General features: G+C 60.6%; 1 protein-coding gene across 12 annotated transcripts in view; it reads right to left on the bottom strand.

Moving 5' to 3' along the window:
- MCF2L (MCF.2 cell line derived transforming sequence like) overlaps nucleotides 1-20,370 on the bottom strand; it is a 132,579-nt gene that overhangs the window by 49,781 nt on the left and 62,428 nt on the right. For 11 of the 12 annotated variants that reach the window (XM_035704548.2, XM_025441300.3, XM_035704546.2 and 8 more), the window contains exons 2-3: nucleotides 4,251-4,334; nucleotides 1,420-1,534 (exon numbers count right to left, since the gene is read on the bottom strand). In XM_035704548.2, the coding sequence (XP_035560441.2) occupies nucleotides 1,420-1,534; nucleotides 4,251-4,326 (191 nt within the window). In that variant the 5' untranslated portion in view covers nucleotides 4,327-4,334. Of the gene's footprint in view, nucleotides 1-1,419; nucleotides 1,535-4,250; nucleotides 4,335-16,191; nucleotides 16,471-20,370 lie in introns of those variants that run through there. The other variant, XM_025441306.3, reaches the window with a different exon arrangement.

Here is a 20,370-nt window from a genome sequence, read left to right as displayed (position 1 = left end):
AGGGGCCCTAAGGAAGGCTGCTAGGCTCCCGGGCTGCCTGTGGTCCCTCCACCTCCACTCAGCCACCCGGAGCCCGGTGCTCAGAACGAAAGAATGGTGGACCCTGTGTGACCCAGGCCACGACCCCATCTTTGTCCTGCCAGGTGACCACTCAGCACCCAGATCCCTGAGGAAGGCTCCCCGCCCCCGTCCCAGGGTACTAGAAGGATCTACAACCCCCAGCACTGATTGGTGACAGGCTGTTGTCATATGACAGGAACCTGCTGATAGAACTTGCCGTTTTGGTCTGTTTTCAGATTAGATCAATTCATGGTGCTCTAAATTACGCAAATTCAGAACCTGTCCTTATGGACGCTGAGGAGTGAGGATGGCGTCCTGGGGACGCGGGAGGCTGAGCTTCTCCACTGCGTCACTGGAGAGACGAGGTCACTCTCGAGGCTGTCCTGACCCAGTGTGCTGCGGCTATTGCTCATCAGGGTGTGAGGTCCACGTCCTCCCCTTTCTCAGGTAGGTCCCTCGGCTCAAGGATCCATGGGACGCCCCGGTGTGGCTGGGAAACTAATCAGGGTGTAGCCCTGCCTTTCTGGAACGTGGGGTCCAGCTCTGCTCATAATAAAACAGAACCCCCGATGGGGGAGCTGCCTCTGGGGTCTGTTCTCCCCACGTGAAGGGCATGAGGGGCATGGCAGGTCAGGCCTGAGCCCCCAAGGGTCTTCCCTCATGGAGCACAAGGCCTGCAGCTCACAGTGGCCCTACCTGCGTAACGGAGGGCTGGATGCTGTGAGCGAGGTCCCCCAGGCTCTGTTGGCCCCGGACCCCACCTGCTCTGTGGGGCCATCGATGTAGGAATGAGTCAGGGACAGATGGGGCTAGGCAGGGAAAGGCCCCAGAGTCAGGCTCCTACCCATCCCAAGAAAACTGAGATGAGACAGTAAAAACAGGAAAAAATAAACCCGGCTCCCTGGCTCCAAAATGTTAGGGAGTCTCCCCCTTTAATGGCTACTAAGTGATCACAGAAATCCCAGATGCAGAGAAATGTTATGGGGGAGATATTAACCAGAGAGAAGGGAACCCTTGTTTGTGCTCATGTCATTTACAAAGAAACACTCGTTTGTTACAAGTGCACCATGTTTGTCCCAAACATAGACATGATATTTACAAACACACCGGATAGTGACAAGAAATTTACCAGGTTCCCTGGTCAGTTTCCTATAAAAGAAGGTAAAAGGCCTCAGTGGCAACCCTGCTGGGACCCCTCTCACTCTTGAGAGCTTTCTTCATCTCTGCTTAATACATTTCTATCCCTTTTCATTCTTCTACTCATGAGACAAGAAGCGAGGTCTCCCCTGTCAAGGTGCGCCCCCCCCCCCCCCCGCACTACCTCCTTGTTGGATGGCCTCAAGGCTCAGCAGCACGCACCTGGGGATACTGGTGAGGTAGGTCATGACATTCTGGAACTCCTTGTCGGGGACGTCGCTGAAGGCCGGGTAGTCTGGGAAGGTGATGACGGGGCTGCCGTCCTGCCCCCGCCCACCTGGGGAGAGAGCGAGGCAGCACTTAGTGCCTGCGTCCACCCAGAATGGATGGCGTCTTGTCGCAGCTCAATGTTGCTCATTAGGGAAGAAACGTGTGCTTTTCAGGGAAACCCTTGGCGTGTACAAGAGTGACATGTGTTCCAACAATCCCCTATTATCTTGTCCTCATGGGGCAGCCACCCGAATATGCGGCACTTTTCCTCCCAAACGTTCCCTGGGTTCCTGCACACGATTGAGATGGTGCCGCCTCCTCCCACAGGCATCCCACTTGCTTGCTAATGCTGAGAAGTAGTTTTCTGTGTTTTGTAAAGGACGGCAGCCACTCTAAACCCTGCACAACAGTCGGTCTCCCACCCTAGCCGACCTCCTGAGGCTCTGCGTGGTCTGTGACCCACCCCCTCTGACAACTGGGACCAGAGGGGGCCATGACTTTGGCAGCGTGAGAGGGGAGGGCACTGGGTAGGGGAGGGGGACCAGGGGGACTTTTCTGAGCCGAGACACAGCAAGGAAGAGTTGGGTGTGGGCCCAGGACCTGGGAAGATGATCTTGAAGAGGAGGCTGGGTTTGCTCTGGGGCACATGGGGTCTGAGTTGTCCCACAGACAATCGGAGAAGCAGTGGACAGGCCAGAGGCCAAGAACACCGAGGAGTCACCAGGCCCAGCTTAGAGTCTACCTGCTAGCCGGCATGCTGGGGCGGCTGGAGATGGCCCCCTTGATGGATGGCCTGTCTCCCCCTGCCTCGACCACCTGTCTGGCCTGTTGGATGTGGCACAAGTGATACTGGGAAACTCTTGAGGCTGGGCCGCAGGACACAGCAATGTCCATCCTCCTGGCTCAGAGCTCCTTTGTGGGTGCTGGCCATCCAGGGAGCAGCAGCCTTGTGGCCACCACATGCCAGGGAGCCCAACCAGCTGGGGATGGAGCGGCTGGCTTAATGCAGGGAACCAGAGATGCCACGTGTGTGAGGGCAGCACTCTGACTCCAACCAGCCAGTGCCACATGGGGCAAAAGAACCCAGGAAGGCCCTTTCTGAATTCCCACCTATGGAATTAGCGATAAATCAATAAAAGGGTTGTCTGGACCTCCCTAAGCTTGGGGGCAGCCTGAGCAGTGAGCGTGGGCTCACCACATCCTGGACCTCACTGGAGCACATCCGGGCAGCCCCCCAATCCCCACGGCTCAGGCCCCAGGGGACCTCCCAGTGTTTCTCAGGCGTGTCCTCGACTTTCTCACTGATTTACAGCAAAGTCCAAAAGCACCAAGTCTGATGAAGTTGATGGAATTATGCTGAAAACCTTAGTCTGTGTAAGTCTACAGGGGCGAGGGGCTGAGCACCCACACACCGTGGAGGTGCTGGTGGCGGGATGCAGTCAGGTGCCCTGAACCGGGGCAGATATTCATGGTATTCACTGTGGGAGGTGCTGGAGGTGCCTGGTGGGGTGTAAGGGGGGGGGACCTGCCTTGGGATGGATCCTCTCGTCACTGTCACTCAGCCAGATCCCCGTGTGAAGGAGCCCTATGAGAAGCAGCGGGCAAGGTCAGGCTAGGTCAGGCCCACGGGGAGGGACCCTCCTCACATCTGCAACATCCCTGCCTGAGCTATTGGCTGGCATTTGCATAATAGAAAAGCTGTGTGGAGGGGAGCCTTAGGGCCATCCTGGGGCTCTGCTTCCTCCCCAGGTAAGGCCAGGAGGGTGGGATTACCACCTAGAGGAAGGTCAAGGTCATGAGTCTGGGTCACTATGCATCACACCTGGGGCTTTGGGGTCCTCAAGGGGCAGGGCGGGCAGGTGGCAGGAGCCTGCACAGGGCCTCAGCCCCCGAGGCAGCACCCCCACAGTGACAGATGCGCCCTCCTGTTGATGAGCCCCCCTGAGCTCCCCACTCTGTCCTGCTGAGAACCTTGGGTTCCCGCTGTGGCCCCTGAACTCTGGTCCACATGTCAGGGCCACATGTCAGGCTTCCAGCCCAGGGCACAGGCAGGAGAGCTGGAGAAAGGCCAAGGCAGCCCCTGGAGGTGAGGGCTAGTCTTGGGGCTCAGGAGGGGAAGGGCCGCCTGTGAGTGGGGCCACTTGCCTGCAAAGAGGAGCCTGTGATAGGTTGTTTTGTCCCAATGGGGCACCCGCATAGCCTGAGGGTGGCCCACTCAGGTGCTCTCACACCCTTAGCACCCACCACACTCTGGCACTGTCCAGTGGCTGGGGTTGCACACCCTGGCCAGACGGGACAGCAGGTGATCCCACGGGGTGGAGGTAACACCTGGTCCTGAGGAGAGGGTGCAGCCGCAGAGAGTCTGGGAATTGGGACCCCATGGCAGGCTGCTGCACTCCGGGGCCTTCTCTGCAGAGGCTAGGTGTGCTCTGTTGGGGAGGCTCCCAGCGGCTGGACACTGCAAGAATGAGGTCAGCTTTTCCCTGTTCCTACTTCACCCGCTGCAGGAATGTTCTGGACACCACAGGCAGGAGCGCTTGGGCTCTGTCCCTCTCAGGACCCCAAGTGACCTCCAACTGGCTCTTCTATGGCCCCAAGCCGCCTACCCCCACCACAGGCATCGCATAGCCTCTCCTGGCCCTCGGTGAAATCCAGAGCAGGCCATGCTGTAGGCCTTGTCCCCGGTTCCACCACCCGGACCAGGCCCACGTCATCACAGGAAACTGAGAGGTCCCTACCGCCTGGCACAGACCCTCCCTCCTGCCTGCCCGCCCGGCGCTCACCAGACAGATATGCAAAGCGTTTCTTCAGCTGGTCCTGGATGTCCGCGGCACAGAGCGGTGTGATGTCCTGGTGCATGATTTCATCTGCAGGGAGAGCAGATAGACACCGTGTCATTTGGTGGGAACCACCTCACACAGCCACGCACATCCGTGAACACCTGACAGGACCAGCGGTCACGTGCTCGGAAAAAGGGATTTGAGTTTCCAAAGCACAGAAACCTTTGTTTCTCAGCACACAGAAAGCTAGGTGCTGGGTGGTTCATCAATATTTAAGATGCGGCATGAGGCAGAGAGGAGGCAGGCAGGCGGGAGGAGGGAAGGACGGATGTGCAGGCAGAAGGGCGCAGGGATGTGAGGGCGGGGAACTAGGACGAGCCACCCGTGAGCAGTGCCTGGTGTGCAGCCCCCGGGAGCACACGGCCCCCGCCCCTGCCGGCGCCCCAGGGTGGCTGGGCACGTGCTCAGCCACTGCGGCCCAGCCGAGGCCTGCAGGTCCGCGGGGAGACCTGGCCGTGGCGCTGCGTCTGCAGCCTCCATACACACACAGGGACATGAGGAGGCCTACCCTGCACAAGGGGCCCCCACCTGCCGGATGCCGAGCGGTGCTCAGGGGTCCCTGAGCCAGATACTGTTGCAGACAGGAGAGGCAGCAGGGCCACCTCAGGGGCCTGGGGGCGACCCGGCAGTAGCCCGAGCTGCACCCTGGAGACTGATGGGAAGCAAGGAGGTTTTTTGAGACTCTGGGGAGCCTGGGGTCGGGCAACCAGATGTCCCTGCAGAGTGTGTGAAGCTGGGGTGCCGGCCTCAGTGCCACACCAGTGATCGTGTGCTTCACAGCCAGACCCCCACTGAACGGCAGAGTTTGCATTCTGGGGCGTTAGCAGCATTTCCTTTTTTTTTTTTTTTTATTTATTTATGATAGTCACAGAGAGAGAGAGAGAGAGAGAGAGGCAGAGACACAGGCAGAGGGAGAAGCAGGCTCCATGCACCGGGAGCCTGACGTGGGATTCGATCCCGGGTCTCCAGGATCGTGCCCTGGGCCAAAGGCAGGCGCTAAACCGCTGCGCCACCCAGGGATCCCTGTTAGCAGCATTTCTGTAGAGACTCAGGACCTGTGCTGACCACTCACGGATTCTCCCACGCCCAGTAGGAGGCCCAGTAGGAGGCCCAGGCCGTGAACAGCCTGGAGAAACGGGTCAGGGAGCTCTTCTGCCCTGAACATCACCCCGGAGGCAGCAAAACGCTACCTGCACGGAGCAGCCTGAAGTCCAGCTCTTCTGGTCTTGCAAACAAGCCAGAGTAAACAGGTGACACAGTTGGGCACACAGGCAGCTCTCTGGAGCAGCCACGCACCCTGGCGGCCCTGCTCCCGACAGGCGTGCCTCTGCCTCTGCACCTGCCCGGCCCCGCAGAGTGGCAGTGGGAGGATCTGCGGTCAGGAGGGGGCAGCAGCTGGTGTTCCTCACACTCAGAAGGGCGGGACCTGCCCGGCCTCCCCAGCACTGAGGCCGCTGCATGACATTTCAGCAGCTGCTCCCCTGTGGGGAATGAAGGCCCTGAGAGAGCTTGGACAGGTTTTCTGAATTCTGGACGAGGGGATGTGCGCTGGCCACGTGTTCGTTTGCAGTGCACAGCCCAGATGGGGCGGGGGCCGGACGTTCAGAATTTCCTTCTCCACTGGAAGGAGTAGCACGGTTAATACTGCACCTGTGCCACGGTTCGTCGGTTCAGACTGTGATCCCAGAGACACATGTCATCAAGCACAGACCGTGGCTGGTAAGGCCTCCGGGAGTCTGGAGACAGGCCCAGGGCAGGGAAAGCAGCCTGGATTCTGAGTGAGCAAGTCCCTTCATGGGGACCCAGCGTCTGTGACGATTGTAGCCTCCAGTGTGTGCCAGTTCCCAGACCTCCCCACCACCCAGACCTCAGGATTCCCGCCAGACTCCACCAGCCCACGAGGAAAGATGACCATGGGCATCCAGGTCTCTGATGGTGGAGGCTGCACGGTAATCCTCAGATGGCGTCTGTGCCCAGCTACCCCGATGGCACAGGGCTTTCCCACGTGCTAGACGGGGCTGCTCTTACTGATGATTGCTGTTCTGTCTGTGACAGAGGGACAGTCCCACTGGCTGCATCATCACCAACGTGAATTTGGTTTCTTGGAGAGACCTCTCTGGGCCTCGTCAACCACTCTCCTCTGTGGACACTGGTTGCTCTCCTGTTCCCGGAACTTCTCCAATGGGTGGGCCAAGGTCCCTCAGGCCTCGGGGACTTTAGCCTTTACACGAGCTGCTCCTAGTGATGCTTCTCCCATATCTGCGGGCCAGTCCAATCTTCCTCAGTTCCTGGCAGAGATGTCACCTCTTCAGGGAAGGCTTTCTCCACCCCCTGGCCTGGGCTGGGCCTCACAGCCCCTTGCACACCCACCAGAGCTCCTGCGGACCCACTACTCAGGCACTCAGCAAGAGATGCATGACACAGTGACTTCCCAGAGCAGCATTTGGAATCCAGCTAATTCGGCAAAGTTCTTTCTGGCATTCACACAGGTTGGCACAGAGTCTGCAGAGCTCACGGGGTGCTGACCGCTGGGGCGTGTGGACTGGTGGATCCCACACTGGCCAGGCTTCTGGGGCAGATCTCATTCTAATACTGTGTTTAGGGGATCCCTGGGTGGCGCAGCAGTTTGGCGCCTGCCTTTGGCCCAGGGCGCAATCCTGGAGACCGGGGATTGAATCCCACATCGGGCTCCCGGTGCATGAGCCTGCTTCTCCCTCTGCCTATGTCTCTGCCTCTCTCTCTCTCTCTGTGACTATCATAAATAAATAAATAATTAAAAAAAAAATAATACTGCGTTTAGGTCTAAGACCCCATTTAGGTATGACCGAGAGCATCACTCTGTGCATAGACTGTGCTGGGAATGGCACAGAGGTAAGTCCGTTTGTAGGGACTCCATCTAAGTGCCACTCTGCTTATGTGGTCACTGGACACCCCTCCATCAGCTGGAAATAAAGACCAGGGCATGTGGTTTGTGTCACTGTCACCTAGTGGCTCCTGCAGCCCCCTGGCCGCGGCCAGCTCCTGCCCACCCTGCATCCTGATCTCGCTCTGGGATGGGACAGGTTTGCCCTTCGTGGCAGAGGGCACACCGTGACCACCGGCCCAGCAGGAAATGGGGGGAGCCCCTGTGCAGGAACGGGTAAGCCGCCTCTGGTGCTCCAGTGTCAGAAGTGTGGACAGGAAGGGAGTCACCCCACCCGCCGGCCCAATAAAAGGGTCAGGGAGGGCCCCACTCCTCAGAGAACCACTCTGTGCGAGCACAGTGCCGCGTGGATAACTACCCGTTTCCTGCATTCCCTTCTCACCAGATGCAGAAGGAGACCCCAGGTGATGAGCCAATCCCCGGGTTGATCCGAGGGAGGCTCACAAGGGGCCTGGACACAGAGAGGGCAGGCAGTGCTGCCTGTGGGGCCCCCACAGGGGTGGGGCTGGGTGGGCTTGGAGGCCTGCTCACCCCTGGGCAGGAACCTCTCCTCGGTTCAGCTCCAGACAAGGATCTGGGGGAGAAGCTCCACCACTGCAAGCCGCACACACGGTTATGAACAGGCCCCCTTCTGGGCTGCAGTCTTAGAGGGCAGGGGTGGCAGTACGCCCCATCCCTAGAGCCTCCTCCCAACACCGTGAGACCACCTGCAAGCACTCCTCCTCCTGCGCAGTGACTGCAGAGCTTGCTTTGAGGACAATTTCCTAATGGAGATGGGGCTGCATTGGAGACTCTGGCCACGCCTGTCCACTCCAAGGACCACGTGACCCTCAGCTTTGCTCAGTGGGGTGGCCACTCCCAGGACCAGGGCCTACAGTAGATGGAGGGTTCGTGGGGTCCCCGAAAGCCCACTTACAGAGAGTGGACCATCCTGGGCCAGGTAGCCCCTGCACCCCAGGAGAAGCCTCGATTTGGGTTCAGCAGCCCTTCCCTGCTGCTTGCTGGTGACCTTGGACCCTGCTCAGAAGCAGCAGGTGCGGGCAGTAGCAGAAGCCTTTGGCCATGCTTGTACAATTGCCCGAAAGTCCACACCTGCAGGTTTTTATTTTCACTCAAAATACAAAGTCCAAGGTGGAGTGACACATGGGTGGGGTTCTCACACTGCCAAACGGATCCAGTGGTCTCCAAACCAGGAGCAAGGTGTGTGCAGAAGGCACAGGAGGAAGGGGAACACAGAGGAGTAGAGTCCTGCTGAGTAAGAGGGAGGCCCCCTGCTCCTTAGGGGCTGCGTGGGGGTTCCGTGCTGCAGCCACTGCAGATGCCCAAGGTCCAGGCCGCTTGGGTGGTGGGTTCTCCCAATACCTGTGTGTTCCTCATGGTCATTTGTGACTGGAGTGGGCGTGACCAGATCCCATTACAGGCAGTGCATCGTTAACTCAGGTCAGCAGATGTCCTCATCTCAGGAAGCAAATCCTCACCAATTCTTAAATACAACACCGTGTAGAAAAAAAGATGCTCAGGCAAAACTGCATCGTGGGAAAAGCATCTTCCACTGCAGAGAGCTTTCAGTGCCCGGGCACCCACTCAGTAGGGACGTGGAGGCTGGGCAAGGCTGTGCCAGGGCCGTCGGCGCTCTCCTGCCCATGGCCACCCTGCATTCTCCACCCTGCCTGCCCCACATGGGCACAGTCACTGAGTGGACCCAGCGCCAGCTGCCCCGCCAGGTGATGCTGAGCTGAGCTCAGACCTGTTTCCAGTCCGCCGGACGGCAGGTTGGAGGTGGTGTGGTCTGTGGCACACTTGGGGACACTAGGAGGGTTTGTCTCTGCCGTACAGCAAACCCCTTCCCGTTCGTCAACGCCTATCCTAGGAAGGCTGTCAGCTGGGTGCGCCGCAGCATGCGCTGTCCGCATTCACACTGGGCCAGCTGTGGCGGGCGTCCCCGCCCACTATCCTGGGCATGGGATTGCGGATGTCACAGCACATACTCGACGGGTTCTGAGCTCTGAGCTGGACCCAACTTAGTCACAAACAATGTTGGAACACAGTCCCGTGGAGGTTAAGTACACTACCTCTGCGCCGGTGAGCAGGGCCACGCAGACACCCGCATAGGGGCCACTCCCCTCTGTCTTTGCCAAGGGCAGGCAAGTCAGCCCCGATGGCCCTCGGAGTCCTCCTTAACACCAGCTTCAGGTGGCCTGACTGAGTCTGTGGAGATGGCACCCAAGCCATGGCCAGGGCAAGCGGTGCTCAGCACCCGCCGTCCCCCAGACCAGAGCATTTCTTTGGCCCAACTCTGCAACTGGGGACAGACGGAAGGGGCCGAGGGCTCTGGGGGCTGGCGGGGAGCTCCCCCCGCGCTCGTGGTGGAGTAACATTGGAGAATCGCCCACTGAAGACCCGGCCTTCAGGGAGGTTCTGATACGAGCCCCTGCCGACCTCCCCCAGCCCGCCAAGGTCTCCCGTCAGCCGGGAGAGCAAGCATTACTTGAGCGTCTATGCGATGACCACTTGGTGCGATGGAAAGTGCCGGAGGAGTAAGAGCCTCCTGAATGCACAGGCTGGCGAGAGCAGCCACGAGACGTCGCGGTTGATTCCCACAGAAGCCTGTACCTGGAAGGGGCGGTGACAGCATTACCGAGTACTCTTCTTGTATCCACGCATTTGCCACAACCAGCCAGGAGGCAGGAGGGTTGTTATATGGACTGGGCAGTCCTGAGCCGGTTTTCGTATCGCCGTGTCCTGCCCGCAGGGCGGCTGCGCGTGCAGTGGCGCGTGTTCAGTTGTTACTGATGTTTGGGGCTGCACAGCCTGCCCCGTGCCCTGGCAGGTTCTGGGCCCTCTAAGCCACTGAGGGGGCATGCAGCGTCCAGCCCACGATTCTGTCCACGGTGTTTTCTCCTCGGCCGCCGTTGCCGAGAACAATACAACCGCAGGAGACTATTTGCTTCTAGGTGGCAGAGGACGTAGACGGCAGTTGTCACCACTGCCCATGGTGGCCTCTGCGGCAGGCGCCGAGGACCTGCCAATGTCCTCCCCAGAAGGGGGCGGGGCCCGGAGTGCAGCCTTGCATGTGATACCCGCGTACCAGACGGGCACGAGAGAGCGGGGAAGCTGACGAATCAGAACGGGCATGAAAACATCGCCCCCCTTCAGTCAACGTCAGATGTTTCCTTAAGACCTTGTTTCAGGGATCCCTGGGTGGATCAGAGGTTTAGCGCCTGCCTTCAGCCCAGGGCATCATCCTGGAGTCCCAGGACCGAGTCCCACGTCAGGCTCCCTGCATGGAGCCTGCTTCTCCCTCTGCCTGGGTCTTTGCTTCTCTCTCTCTCTCTCTCTGTCTCTCATGAATAAATAAAATCTTAAAAAAAAAAAAAAAAAGACCTTGTTTCAGAACCAGGTTCAAACACTGAAGCCCCTGTTAGACGAGATGGTTGGTGACCTGGGCTCTGATCCCATCAAAGTGCCCCACAGATGTGCAGGCTGACACACCCCATGCTTGCATCGGGGCCACACACCAGCCCCTGTTCTTCCAAGTCCTCAAGCCCCAGATTCCATGTTTGGGTGCCAGCTGTCAGGCTTCTCTGCCCCAATCTAGGTGCCACCATGTGAGAGCCCTCCTTCGGCGCTGGTGGGGAGTCCCAGCCCCCTGAGCACAGCAAAGCCCAGAGCCACGTGCCCTCCTTGCATTCACACCACCGTGGGCCTTTCCAGACCATTCCTTGGGCCTGCCTGTGTGCTCGAAAGTCCCTGTGTGGGTAAGAAACCTCTGCATACACTTGCTGTGTGTGGCTCACCCTGACTGATTTGGGGGGCGGGGCGCACACTCAGGAGGCCCCACACGGCCAGAGCTTCGCCTGGTTCCAGCTCTTGAAGTCGGACGTGCAGTTTGAGTGAGGGAATCGCTGTGACGCGCAGGGTAGGAATGGCGGGTGTGTTCAGGTGAGCGTGGTCCCACGGTCCTCTGCCCTGCCCCTGGGGGTCCCCAGACCTTTGCTCCTGTCCCTTTCAGCATCTTTCTTCCTGTGTCCTGGGTGGGCTAGACCCCCTCTTGCAGCCCAGATCAGCTCACACGGGCCCTGGAAATGGGCACATTCTCAGGTGAAATGGCAGCAGGGCTGGGGCACCTCAGTGGGCTCAGTCGCCCTCCCAGGCCTGAGGCTTGAGGAAGATGGGAGGTGGAGGTAAGGAACCCACAGGCACACACTCCAGGCCTCCGGTCAGCGCCCAGCCCACAGGCTGGCCAACCAAGGCCCGAGGGTGGCCTCTCGCCTACGGCTGCAGGTCGCCTGGTGGCAGTGGCAGTTCACCTGCCTGTTGGGTGTCCACACTGGCAGGTGCCTCCCCAGCCGCCAGGACAGGGCAGAGTGCAGGGAGGGAGGCTGGCCGCACAAGGCTGCCGCAAGGGTGCTGCGTGGCCCGACCCTTTTACCAAATCACCCCATTATGGAACTTTCCTGTGTGGTCGTCACAAATGTGGCCTTCAGCCAGGCGGCTGCTTTCGGAGCACAGACTCTGGTTTTAAGGTCCACAAAGGTAAACAGAGAAATGGGCACAGACCCGGAGCAGGTGGGTGTCTGTGAGCCCAGCATAGGCCCTACCCTGACCACAGCCCACTCAGCTCCAGGTGTCCCCCAAGCGGGAGGGGAGAGGGTGCGGGGCTGGGGACCAGGGGATAAGATGCCACACCACTCGCTCCTCGGTCCTGGGCTGCTGTATGTCATGGAGCTGGGGTCCTGGGCAGGGGTTCCTGTGGTCAGGTCCACCCCGGCTCAGGGCAGGTACTGACTGCAGCAGGGCCCAGGGAGCCGGCTCCAAACAAGAGACTGCAGCCCCTAGAACCCAGAAGGGATCCTCTTGTTGCAAGGAAGGGCTTCCTTCATACCCACACCGGGGTGTCCCCTGAGGCTGTGGCACTTGCCCATCCTTCCTGGATCGCTGACCTGGCCCCCACTTCTCCCAGAACCCTCCGAAGCCGTGGGCCTCTGCGCACAAGGGGCACCCATGGCACACCGTGGTCACGTGGAGGATGGAGCACGGCTGGGAACTCCCTTTGAAGTTCTCGGAGCTTGAGATCCCTGTGAATTCTGAGTCATCCTTCGCTTTAATCAGAGAGTCATTTTCCTGGCTCTGGGACGAAGTGCACACCTGTGCGGATTTGGAAACCAGCGATGGGACCCAGAAGGTTTCCACAGTCCATGCCCCACAGGGCTGGGGATCAGCGGGAGGCCATCCTGGCCCATAAGTGGAAGCAGGAACGTGGGCTCACTGCTGGCCCCAGGACACTGCGCAGCCAGGGTGAGGCCAGCTGAGGGCTTGGGGAGCCGAGCCTCCCCCACCCCAACTGACAAAGGAGCCTCAGCACAATAGAGGCTTAGAAGAAGGGTTACGAGGGCATCTCAGACACGATGTGTCGCAGCGGATCAGAAACCCGATGGAGGCATAATTAACAGCAGATTTTAAGGTGCAAATATCAGGGAAGAAGGGGCAGCCATCCATAAGCATTATTTGCCTGTGAAGCCGTGGTGCCACAAGTGCCCCAGTGAAGCCCTCAGGGCTTGGTGCACCTGGAGCACGCTGGGAGCTGGCCCCTGCCCGTGTGGCGAGGTCCAGTGGGACAAAAGCCCAACGGTCAGGCCTGCGACTGCAGAACAGGAACGGCGGGGCCTTGCTGAGCCTACTTACAGACATTCCTGGGGATACGTAGGCCAGAGGTGGGACAGGTGTGGCAGGTCCAGCGAGGAGACCTCGGGGCCACACTGGGGTCTGAGTTTATCGTCCACTACTGCTAACTGGGTTTTCAGGGCCCTGCACAGGAGGAGGGGGTGAGGGAGGCTCTCGAGGCCAGCCAGGTGTCAGCCAGGCCAGCCCACAGCGGGCACACAGGGGGCCATGCGACGTAGTGGGAGAGCCAGCCGCCCCCAGAGCTCACTGCAGCTGCCTCGAAGGTGCGGACCCGCACAAGGGTCTGGGCTTGGTGCCGGCGGACCTTTCATTACTGGTAACGTTCCTGTTGGTGAACTTTCTGTGCCGTCCCAGGACTGAGGGCCCCAGGATGGGCCAGTGGCCATTTCTGGCTGGGGTCATGATGGCGAGGGCAGAGCCACTGGGCCCACCCCGCAGCAGAGCCAGCGCCCGTGGCCGCAGGAATGCCAGCCCCGCGTGCTCTCAGAACAGGGCTGGCCGGCCCTCAGGAGACGGGTGCCATGTGCATCGGCCCCAGAGGCCCAACAGGCTGATGCCTGACGGCCTCAGGAGCTTCGGGGGCCGGGGAGGCTGGACGGGCAGAGGTGGACCACCAGAGCCGTCCCTGCTGTGTCCAGCAAGTAGCCCCACACGCACACCCGCAGTCAGACCCGCATCTCTTGCTCTTCGAAAATCACGACTTTGCGTTGTAGCAAAGCAAACACTGTCAGCTGCAGAGCAGTGTGTGACAGCACAGCGGCCACGCATGCTGGCTTCGGGCTGAGCCTCCTGTGGCACCCAGCCCGGGATCCCCCAAGTCCACGTTCTCAGCACCAGCATCTCCGCTGGCTCTCAAGTAGCAGGTGGGCCTACACAACACACACGCTGCACATGCACGCCCTGTGTACAAAGAGCAGACGCACACACACCAGGGACACGCTCCAGACCCACACCAGCAGCTGCTGTTTAAAAACAAAGGAAATAGGCATCCCTGGGTGGCGCAGCGGTTTGGCTCCTGCCTTTGGCCCAGGGCGTGATCCTGGAGACCCGGGATCGAATCCCACATCGGGCTCCCAGTGCACGGAGCCTGCTTCTCCCTCTGCCTGTGTCTCTGCCTCTCTCTCTCTCTCTCTCTCTGACTATCATAAATAAATTTAAAAAAAAATTTAAAAAAAACAAAGGAAATAGATTTCCTGATAGAGTTTTCTTATTTGTCAACATTAAAGAGTAAGAGATCAGGGAAATTACCGCCCTGTCCCCTCCTCAGGGCAGGTGCTCAAGAGCATTGTCCTCTGGATCTGCTCTGAGAAAGCAGCTCACAAAACACGGGAGCAGAAGGGGAGGCGTGGTGCCGTCCATCACTGACGCCAGCAGCAAGCTCCCGGAATTCTTCCCGAACTACAGACGGGCACTCTTCACACTTTCTGGGTACCTGGAATTCTATACTCCCCAACGCAAAGGAGAGCAATGACCCATGGAGAAGGCTGCGTGGAGGGCACAGAAGGGCACACCTCTCCTCACCGAGGCAGCCTGCGAGGCAGGGCTGCTGCATCTCTCCGGGTGGCCCAGATGCTCCACGGTCGCTGGTCCCTTGGGAGCCCCCGCCCTGCTCGACACAAATGGTGCAGGAGTCGGGCACAGGGGCAGCCTGGGGCGGTGGGGGCCGGTGGGTCAGGCTTTGGTGGGGAGGGGTCATGTGCCGCGATGGTGGCTCAAACCACCGTCCTGTCCCGCGGTGTGAGTCACCCTGGGACCTGGGACACACCTTGTCTCTTGTTGACTCAGGGCAGGTACCAGCCTCCACTCAAGTACACATGAAGGGTGACGTGGGCATCCTTGCAGGTAAACAGCGGGCGCCAATCTGAGCCAGTGTGCAGTGACTCGGCCCCAGGTGCACCCCAGCTCCCACAGGAGAAAGACCCCCTGCCTTGCACAGCAACAGCCGTTTCCTCCACAGACAACAGACACCCTCGTGTCTGGGGAAACAGCAAGAAGCCTGTGGAGATGGGAGACCCTCCAGCCCTAATCACACCGGACCCCCAGGACGCTCCTTCCACAACCTGTGTACCTCTGAAGTAAGGTCAGTCAGAGGGACTCAAGAACCGAGGAAAAGGCCAAGAGCTGGAGCCCGGCTCCACTTAGGAAAGCAGTGGACCTCTGACGTGACTGGCGGCCACGCTGAAGAACCTCTAGGAACAGAACACGCTTGTGGGGCACCAGAGCTTGTGGCTGGTGCCCCGAGAGCATGGCACACCTGCAGCCTGGCTGAGCATGACCCAGCGTCCTCCCCGCTGTGCTGACCCCAGGCCTAGGGCCACATGGCTCCCCAGATGTTTGGTGCTGTCATCCCGTGTGGGAAGAGGACCCCAGCGGTGGGGTGCATCCACCACCACGGCCGCTCGGTACACAAGCAAGAGTGTTTGTCATAAAACTGGAAATTTTGGATGTTTACCCGTTGCCACTAATGGCTAAGATTTGACTGATTCATTCAAATTTACAGAAATAGTTGATGAATCACTTGTCAATCTTTGCAGAAGTACCTGGTGGAAAATGTGCTTCTGACAAATCCCTTCCAAATGCGTAGCCGTCCATCCTCAGAACAGCAACTAGGAGAGGCGAGCTGAGCCCTCTCCTCCACCTGGCGCCCAGGCCCTTCTCAGGGTCTTTGTTCTGGTCACCCTGGCCTCAGAAGTGCCCACCCCCCAGACTCCGGGGGAGCAGGTCCCACAGGGAGGGTCCCCCAGAGCCCAGGCAGCCGGCATGGTCACAGGCTGTGGCCACCGGGCCTGCATCCTGCTGCTGGAGCGTCCCTGGTCGGGGTGCAGTATGCCTTCCAGCCGTGGGGATCGCGCTGGCCGGAGTCGGAGTCGTGGGGTCACAGCCAGGGACCGCGGCACTGCCCCCAGTCCCCCAGGCCCTGGGGTTCCCACGCACACCACAGGCGTGTCTTCTGGAAAGCCGGAACAAAGGAGCCCCTCTGCCCCCACCTCCTCCTCCTTCCAGCTTCCAGGGGAGGCCCCTCCCAGGGGAGAGAGACAGCCACAAACCAGCAGCAGCGCCTGACACGCCCAACCCCAGGAGCTCAGCTCCTTACCGCTCCAGCTGCACCGGCCCTGCCCCAGCCTGGACCCCACTGACAGGGCCTTCCAGGTGTGGTGTCCGCAGCACCCCCATCCTGCACGGGCAACATGTAAGCGTCCCCAGAAGGCCACCCCTGCCTCGCCCCCATGCACTGTCCCACAGCTTCCCCGGCGTCAACACAAAGCCTAGACACACCTGTGCTGGTCTTCAGGAGCAGCCACAGCCCTGAGATGTCGTGTGACAGCAGGGAGATGAGGCTTAAGGTCATGCTGTTGCCACCATCGCACTGGCGTCAGGACGCGGCAGCCTGCCTGCTGGAACGCCTGTCCTGGGCGCACAAAGGAAGGCGGCAGGGCTCCATTTTGGGGTCACCGGGGGCCTTGGTGCTGGATCCCCAGCACAGGAGCGCAGCTTCCTAGATGTGCCGGCGCCGGGAACTGCCCAGCCCCTGCGGTGACGCTCCCGCGGCCCCAGCTCCATCCCCGCCGCCCGTCAGCACCCTCCCTGCAGGGGCCCCGCGCCCAGCGCAGTCATCCCAGCTGCGGGCGGGGCAGTGTCTGCACCTCCGGGTCCGGGTCGGTCCGGGGCACGTGCCCGCCCGCGTCTGCCCGTCTGTGCTCCTTGGAGAGCTGCTCATGTGTGTGACCAGGTCCCAAGCGGCTGGGACCTCAGAGGCCCCAGGGACTAAGGTGGAAAATGTAAGGGGGAGGGCGACTCCCTGGGGAACTCATTAAAATGCAGGTTGGGTTTGGGCTGGGGGTGGTTGGAACTGCTCCCAGGTGGGGAGGCCCCCAGCGACTACCAGGTTGTGGGCAGGAAGAGCCTGCGGGGTGGGTGGAGCCGGAGCCCATGGCCGTAGATGGCCGGGCCCTGAAGCTGGACAGCCTGGCCGTGGTTTTATCCACCTGGATACAAGGTCACAGATTGTGGGCCCCTGAGGCCCAGGCCGCTGGGAAAGCAGCGTCGGGCGGGCTCAAGCTGGCAGGGGCACGCTCGCTGTGGCACAGTGTGGCCCTGCAGCCACACTACACCCCACCCCCTGCACGCCCGTCACATGGCCAGACTGACCTGGTCTCTGCTGGACGATTCCAATCCCCTCCAATCCCCTCCTTCCTGCCCACTGCTCCCCAGTTGCCCCCAACGGCACCGACTGCATTGCCCTAGGGATGGACAAGGGGGCATTCAAGCAGACCAGGCTGCAAGCCCCTGGCACAGTGGGCAAGGCCTTCAGCGTGGAGCCAATCCAGCCTCCCCTGTGGCTACCCTCCCTGGCAGCGGCCCTGCCCAGGGCCCCAGCAGCACTGCCGCCGGTCCACACACAGCCGGCTGAACCCTGGCACACTGCCCCCCAGCACTGGGCAGGCCCAGGCCAGGGACACTGTGAAGTCCAGCATGCAGGGAGGCCCACACCGCACCAGTAACCAGCCACTCAGGAAAAACCGCCTTGAGGAAGAAGGTATCAGACCCTAGGCTCCGCCACCAGAAGGGACTTGGCTTTGAAGTGGGAGGAGAATAGAGGCACATGGTGGAAGGAGGGACACGTTTCTCTGTTACCCTCACTCCCTGGGCACTGCAGGGTCTTGGGGCCAAGGCCTGGGTTCTCAGGAAGCAGGGCCTTGCCCGCGGCCAGGGGCGGTCTACACCTGGACAGGCAGGGCTGGCTCTTCTGGGTGCCACCATACCCACTCACTCATCCTGCATCCGGGAAGGACAGCCACATCCGGCCCAGAGTTCCCCACAACCCGCTGGGTGGATGACCCCAACAGCACACCAGGCCTGGGCACCAGAGGGGTCTCACGCCTGGGACTGCACAGCCTGTCCAAGAGAACGGCTCCCCTGCAGGCAGCTGAGGGCCAGCCCCGGCTCCTGACTGTCGGACTCACTGCTGACCACGTCCGCGGCCAGTCCTCAAGCCTCTGGCCTCGGGCCTCGTGTCCCTACACTTCTCAGGGAACACGTGGTCGGATCCATGGCACCTGTCTTCCTGGTTGGCCCTCTGGGCTGGGCTGACGCCGAGGCACACAGCTGGGGAAGATGGGGCAGGTGGGCTCCTAGCAATCCCCCATGCCTCCGCGGAGCATCCAGGAGGCAGGCCCTGGGGCTCACACACAGCGAGCACACGTTCTCCTCCAAAATGGATCTCCCTCAGAACCACGACATGGAGTTTACAGAGGAAGCTGCTGGCAGAAGGTCTTCCCTTTGCGGACATGGGGTTCGTTCATCCAGGAAATGCGTGCCAGCTGCCTTGCGGATTTGGGGACAGGAGGCACATGGTCAGACCAGCACTGCAGAAGTGAGGCCATGGTGCACGAGCTATGTCCCCAGCTCTGGCTGTGGTCCTTGAAGGGCCAGGACGAATCAAATTATTAATGGGATCCACGGTGTGTTTTGAAGGACCCAAATGTGTCCTCCCTGAGGGGCACCCCTCACCATCCCACCTCACCCTGTGACCCTCATGCCCTGCAGCCCCAGGTCCAGGTACTTATGCCCACTCTGTTCTGCCCTCAGGGGCTGCATCTATAGCACTCACACCTGCTCTCAGCTGGTCCTTGGGTGGCTGCCCCAGAGGCCTGGCCCCTGATGGGCTCTCCCCGCTTCAACTCCTGTGGGCCTAGCATATGTGTGTAAGTGGCTGTGGTCACAGGTGGGGCGGGTAGAGAAGTAATGAGGGTACAGAGGTGCCAGGTACTCGGGCATTTCCTCTGTAGTGCACTGTCTGGCCTGGCAGCCGCCCTGGAGGCCCTGAGGGTGGAATTCCGTCGGTTGGAGGAGGTAGGTGCGTCCATGTAGGGGTCACTGCCCCATGGACTCACTGCGGTTCCCGCTCCTGGCCCTCTACTGCTGCCTGTCCCTCGGTGGCCCGCCACGGCTTTCTTCTCATGCCCGAGCAGTCCAAGGACCCGTGGTTCTGAGTCTGGCTCCTACCTATACCTGGAGTCGTGTTCTCTGGGGTGCAGACTGTGGGGGGAGCCAGTCCTCCAGGGCGGAGGACTGGAGTGTGCAGCCCGAAGGGTCAGGGGCAGTTCGGAGAACCAGCTCAGCTGCAGGAGGCCTGCAGAGCCTCAAGGGTGGCCTGGGGATAGCACTCCAAGCCGTGGGGACAGCTGAGCTAAGAGCCTGGACTCAGGGGCCCAGGAAGCATACAGCACAGGGCTGACCGCGGGCCCGGCGGGTGGGTGCCTCTCTGGGGTGAGCGGACGTCAGCCCTGATCTGCTGACACAAATTACTCTTCTCAGTCCCGGAGCCTGTGCTGTGTGCTTCGTGTGACAGGCGGTGAAGCCACCAGCATGCCAGCAGGGCTCGCCTGGGACCAGAGCTTAGCACGCGGAGCCAGCTGTCGGGCCAACCAGGTTTTCCTCGTGAGATGTAAACATTCCTCACTGGGTCGTGCTGGATGATTTTGCGAACATTCACACTTTTCTGACTCACGTCACAGCAACTCTCTGTGGCCCCACCCATGGTCTGCGCGTGTAAGGGACGGGAAGGATGGACGGACCTACCATGGCACAGACTGCAGAGAAGCCAGGGGTCAGGCCCCACGGGGCAGGCAAGCGAGAGCAGACCCTGACCACAATGGTGGCAGCCCCCGTGGACTTCGGCCTTGGCCCCGCGCGGCAGCCTGCGCCACCGTTTCCCATTGCCAACGTTCCTGGCCGCGGGTTTATTTCGGGGCCAGGGCCCTGTCTTTCCTTGGGGAGCAGCCTGGTGAAGGGAGGTCTGGTCTTCTTTGAACCGTGCGTACCACGGCCCTGCCTGCGCAGCCGCAGCCCCAAGTAAGTGATAGACCCTGAATGTCACCACAAACACGGCTTTACGGGAGAAAACACAGTATATTGGTCAAAATCTAACATTTAGCGGATGGGGTAGGCAACGACACACTGGCATTCGAAATGTGAACGACCCGGTGGGCCCAGAGTCCCTGCAGAGCCCCCCCCCCCCCCCCCCCCGGCTGCTGCCCCGACAGACGCGAGCCTGGCGCTAACCTCTCCTCATCCAGGGTGCAGGAAAAGCTAAACCTGTGTCCCCTTGAATCCTACAAAAATACGTGCATAACCTCAGTCCGGCTCTAGGCCTTGAACGACTAGGATGTGAGAGCAGAGCCAGAGCTGCTCCAGCCAGTTTCTGCCAGATGACAGGGCAGCGGCCTGCTTCCTGGGCTCTGGGCACAGGGCACCCCTCCTCCCCACACCACCGCGTCTCATCACCACGGCAGCCCTGGCAGGCAGGTGTCTGCTCTACGGGGCAGCAGGTGAAGCTGGACCCGGTGGCTACTAGGTCCTCGCGCCACCGTGATCCTCCCGAAGCCCCTCCCACCCCAGCCATATCCCTTCCCTCAGCCTGCCCCCCACCTTCCTACTCGCCCCCTCCCTCCA

The sequence above is a fragment of the Canis lupus genome, chromosome 22 (assembly GCF_003254725.2).
Source record: "Canis lupus dingo isolate Sandy chromosome 22, ASM325472v2, whole genome shotgun sequence".
NCBI classification, from domain to species: Eukaryota; Metazoa; Chordata; class Mammalia; order Carnivora; family Canidae; genus Canis; species Canis lupus.
This window is presented reverse-complemented; position numbering and strand designations above follow the sequence as displayed.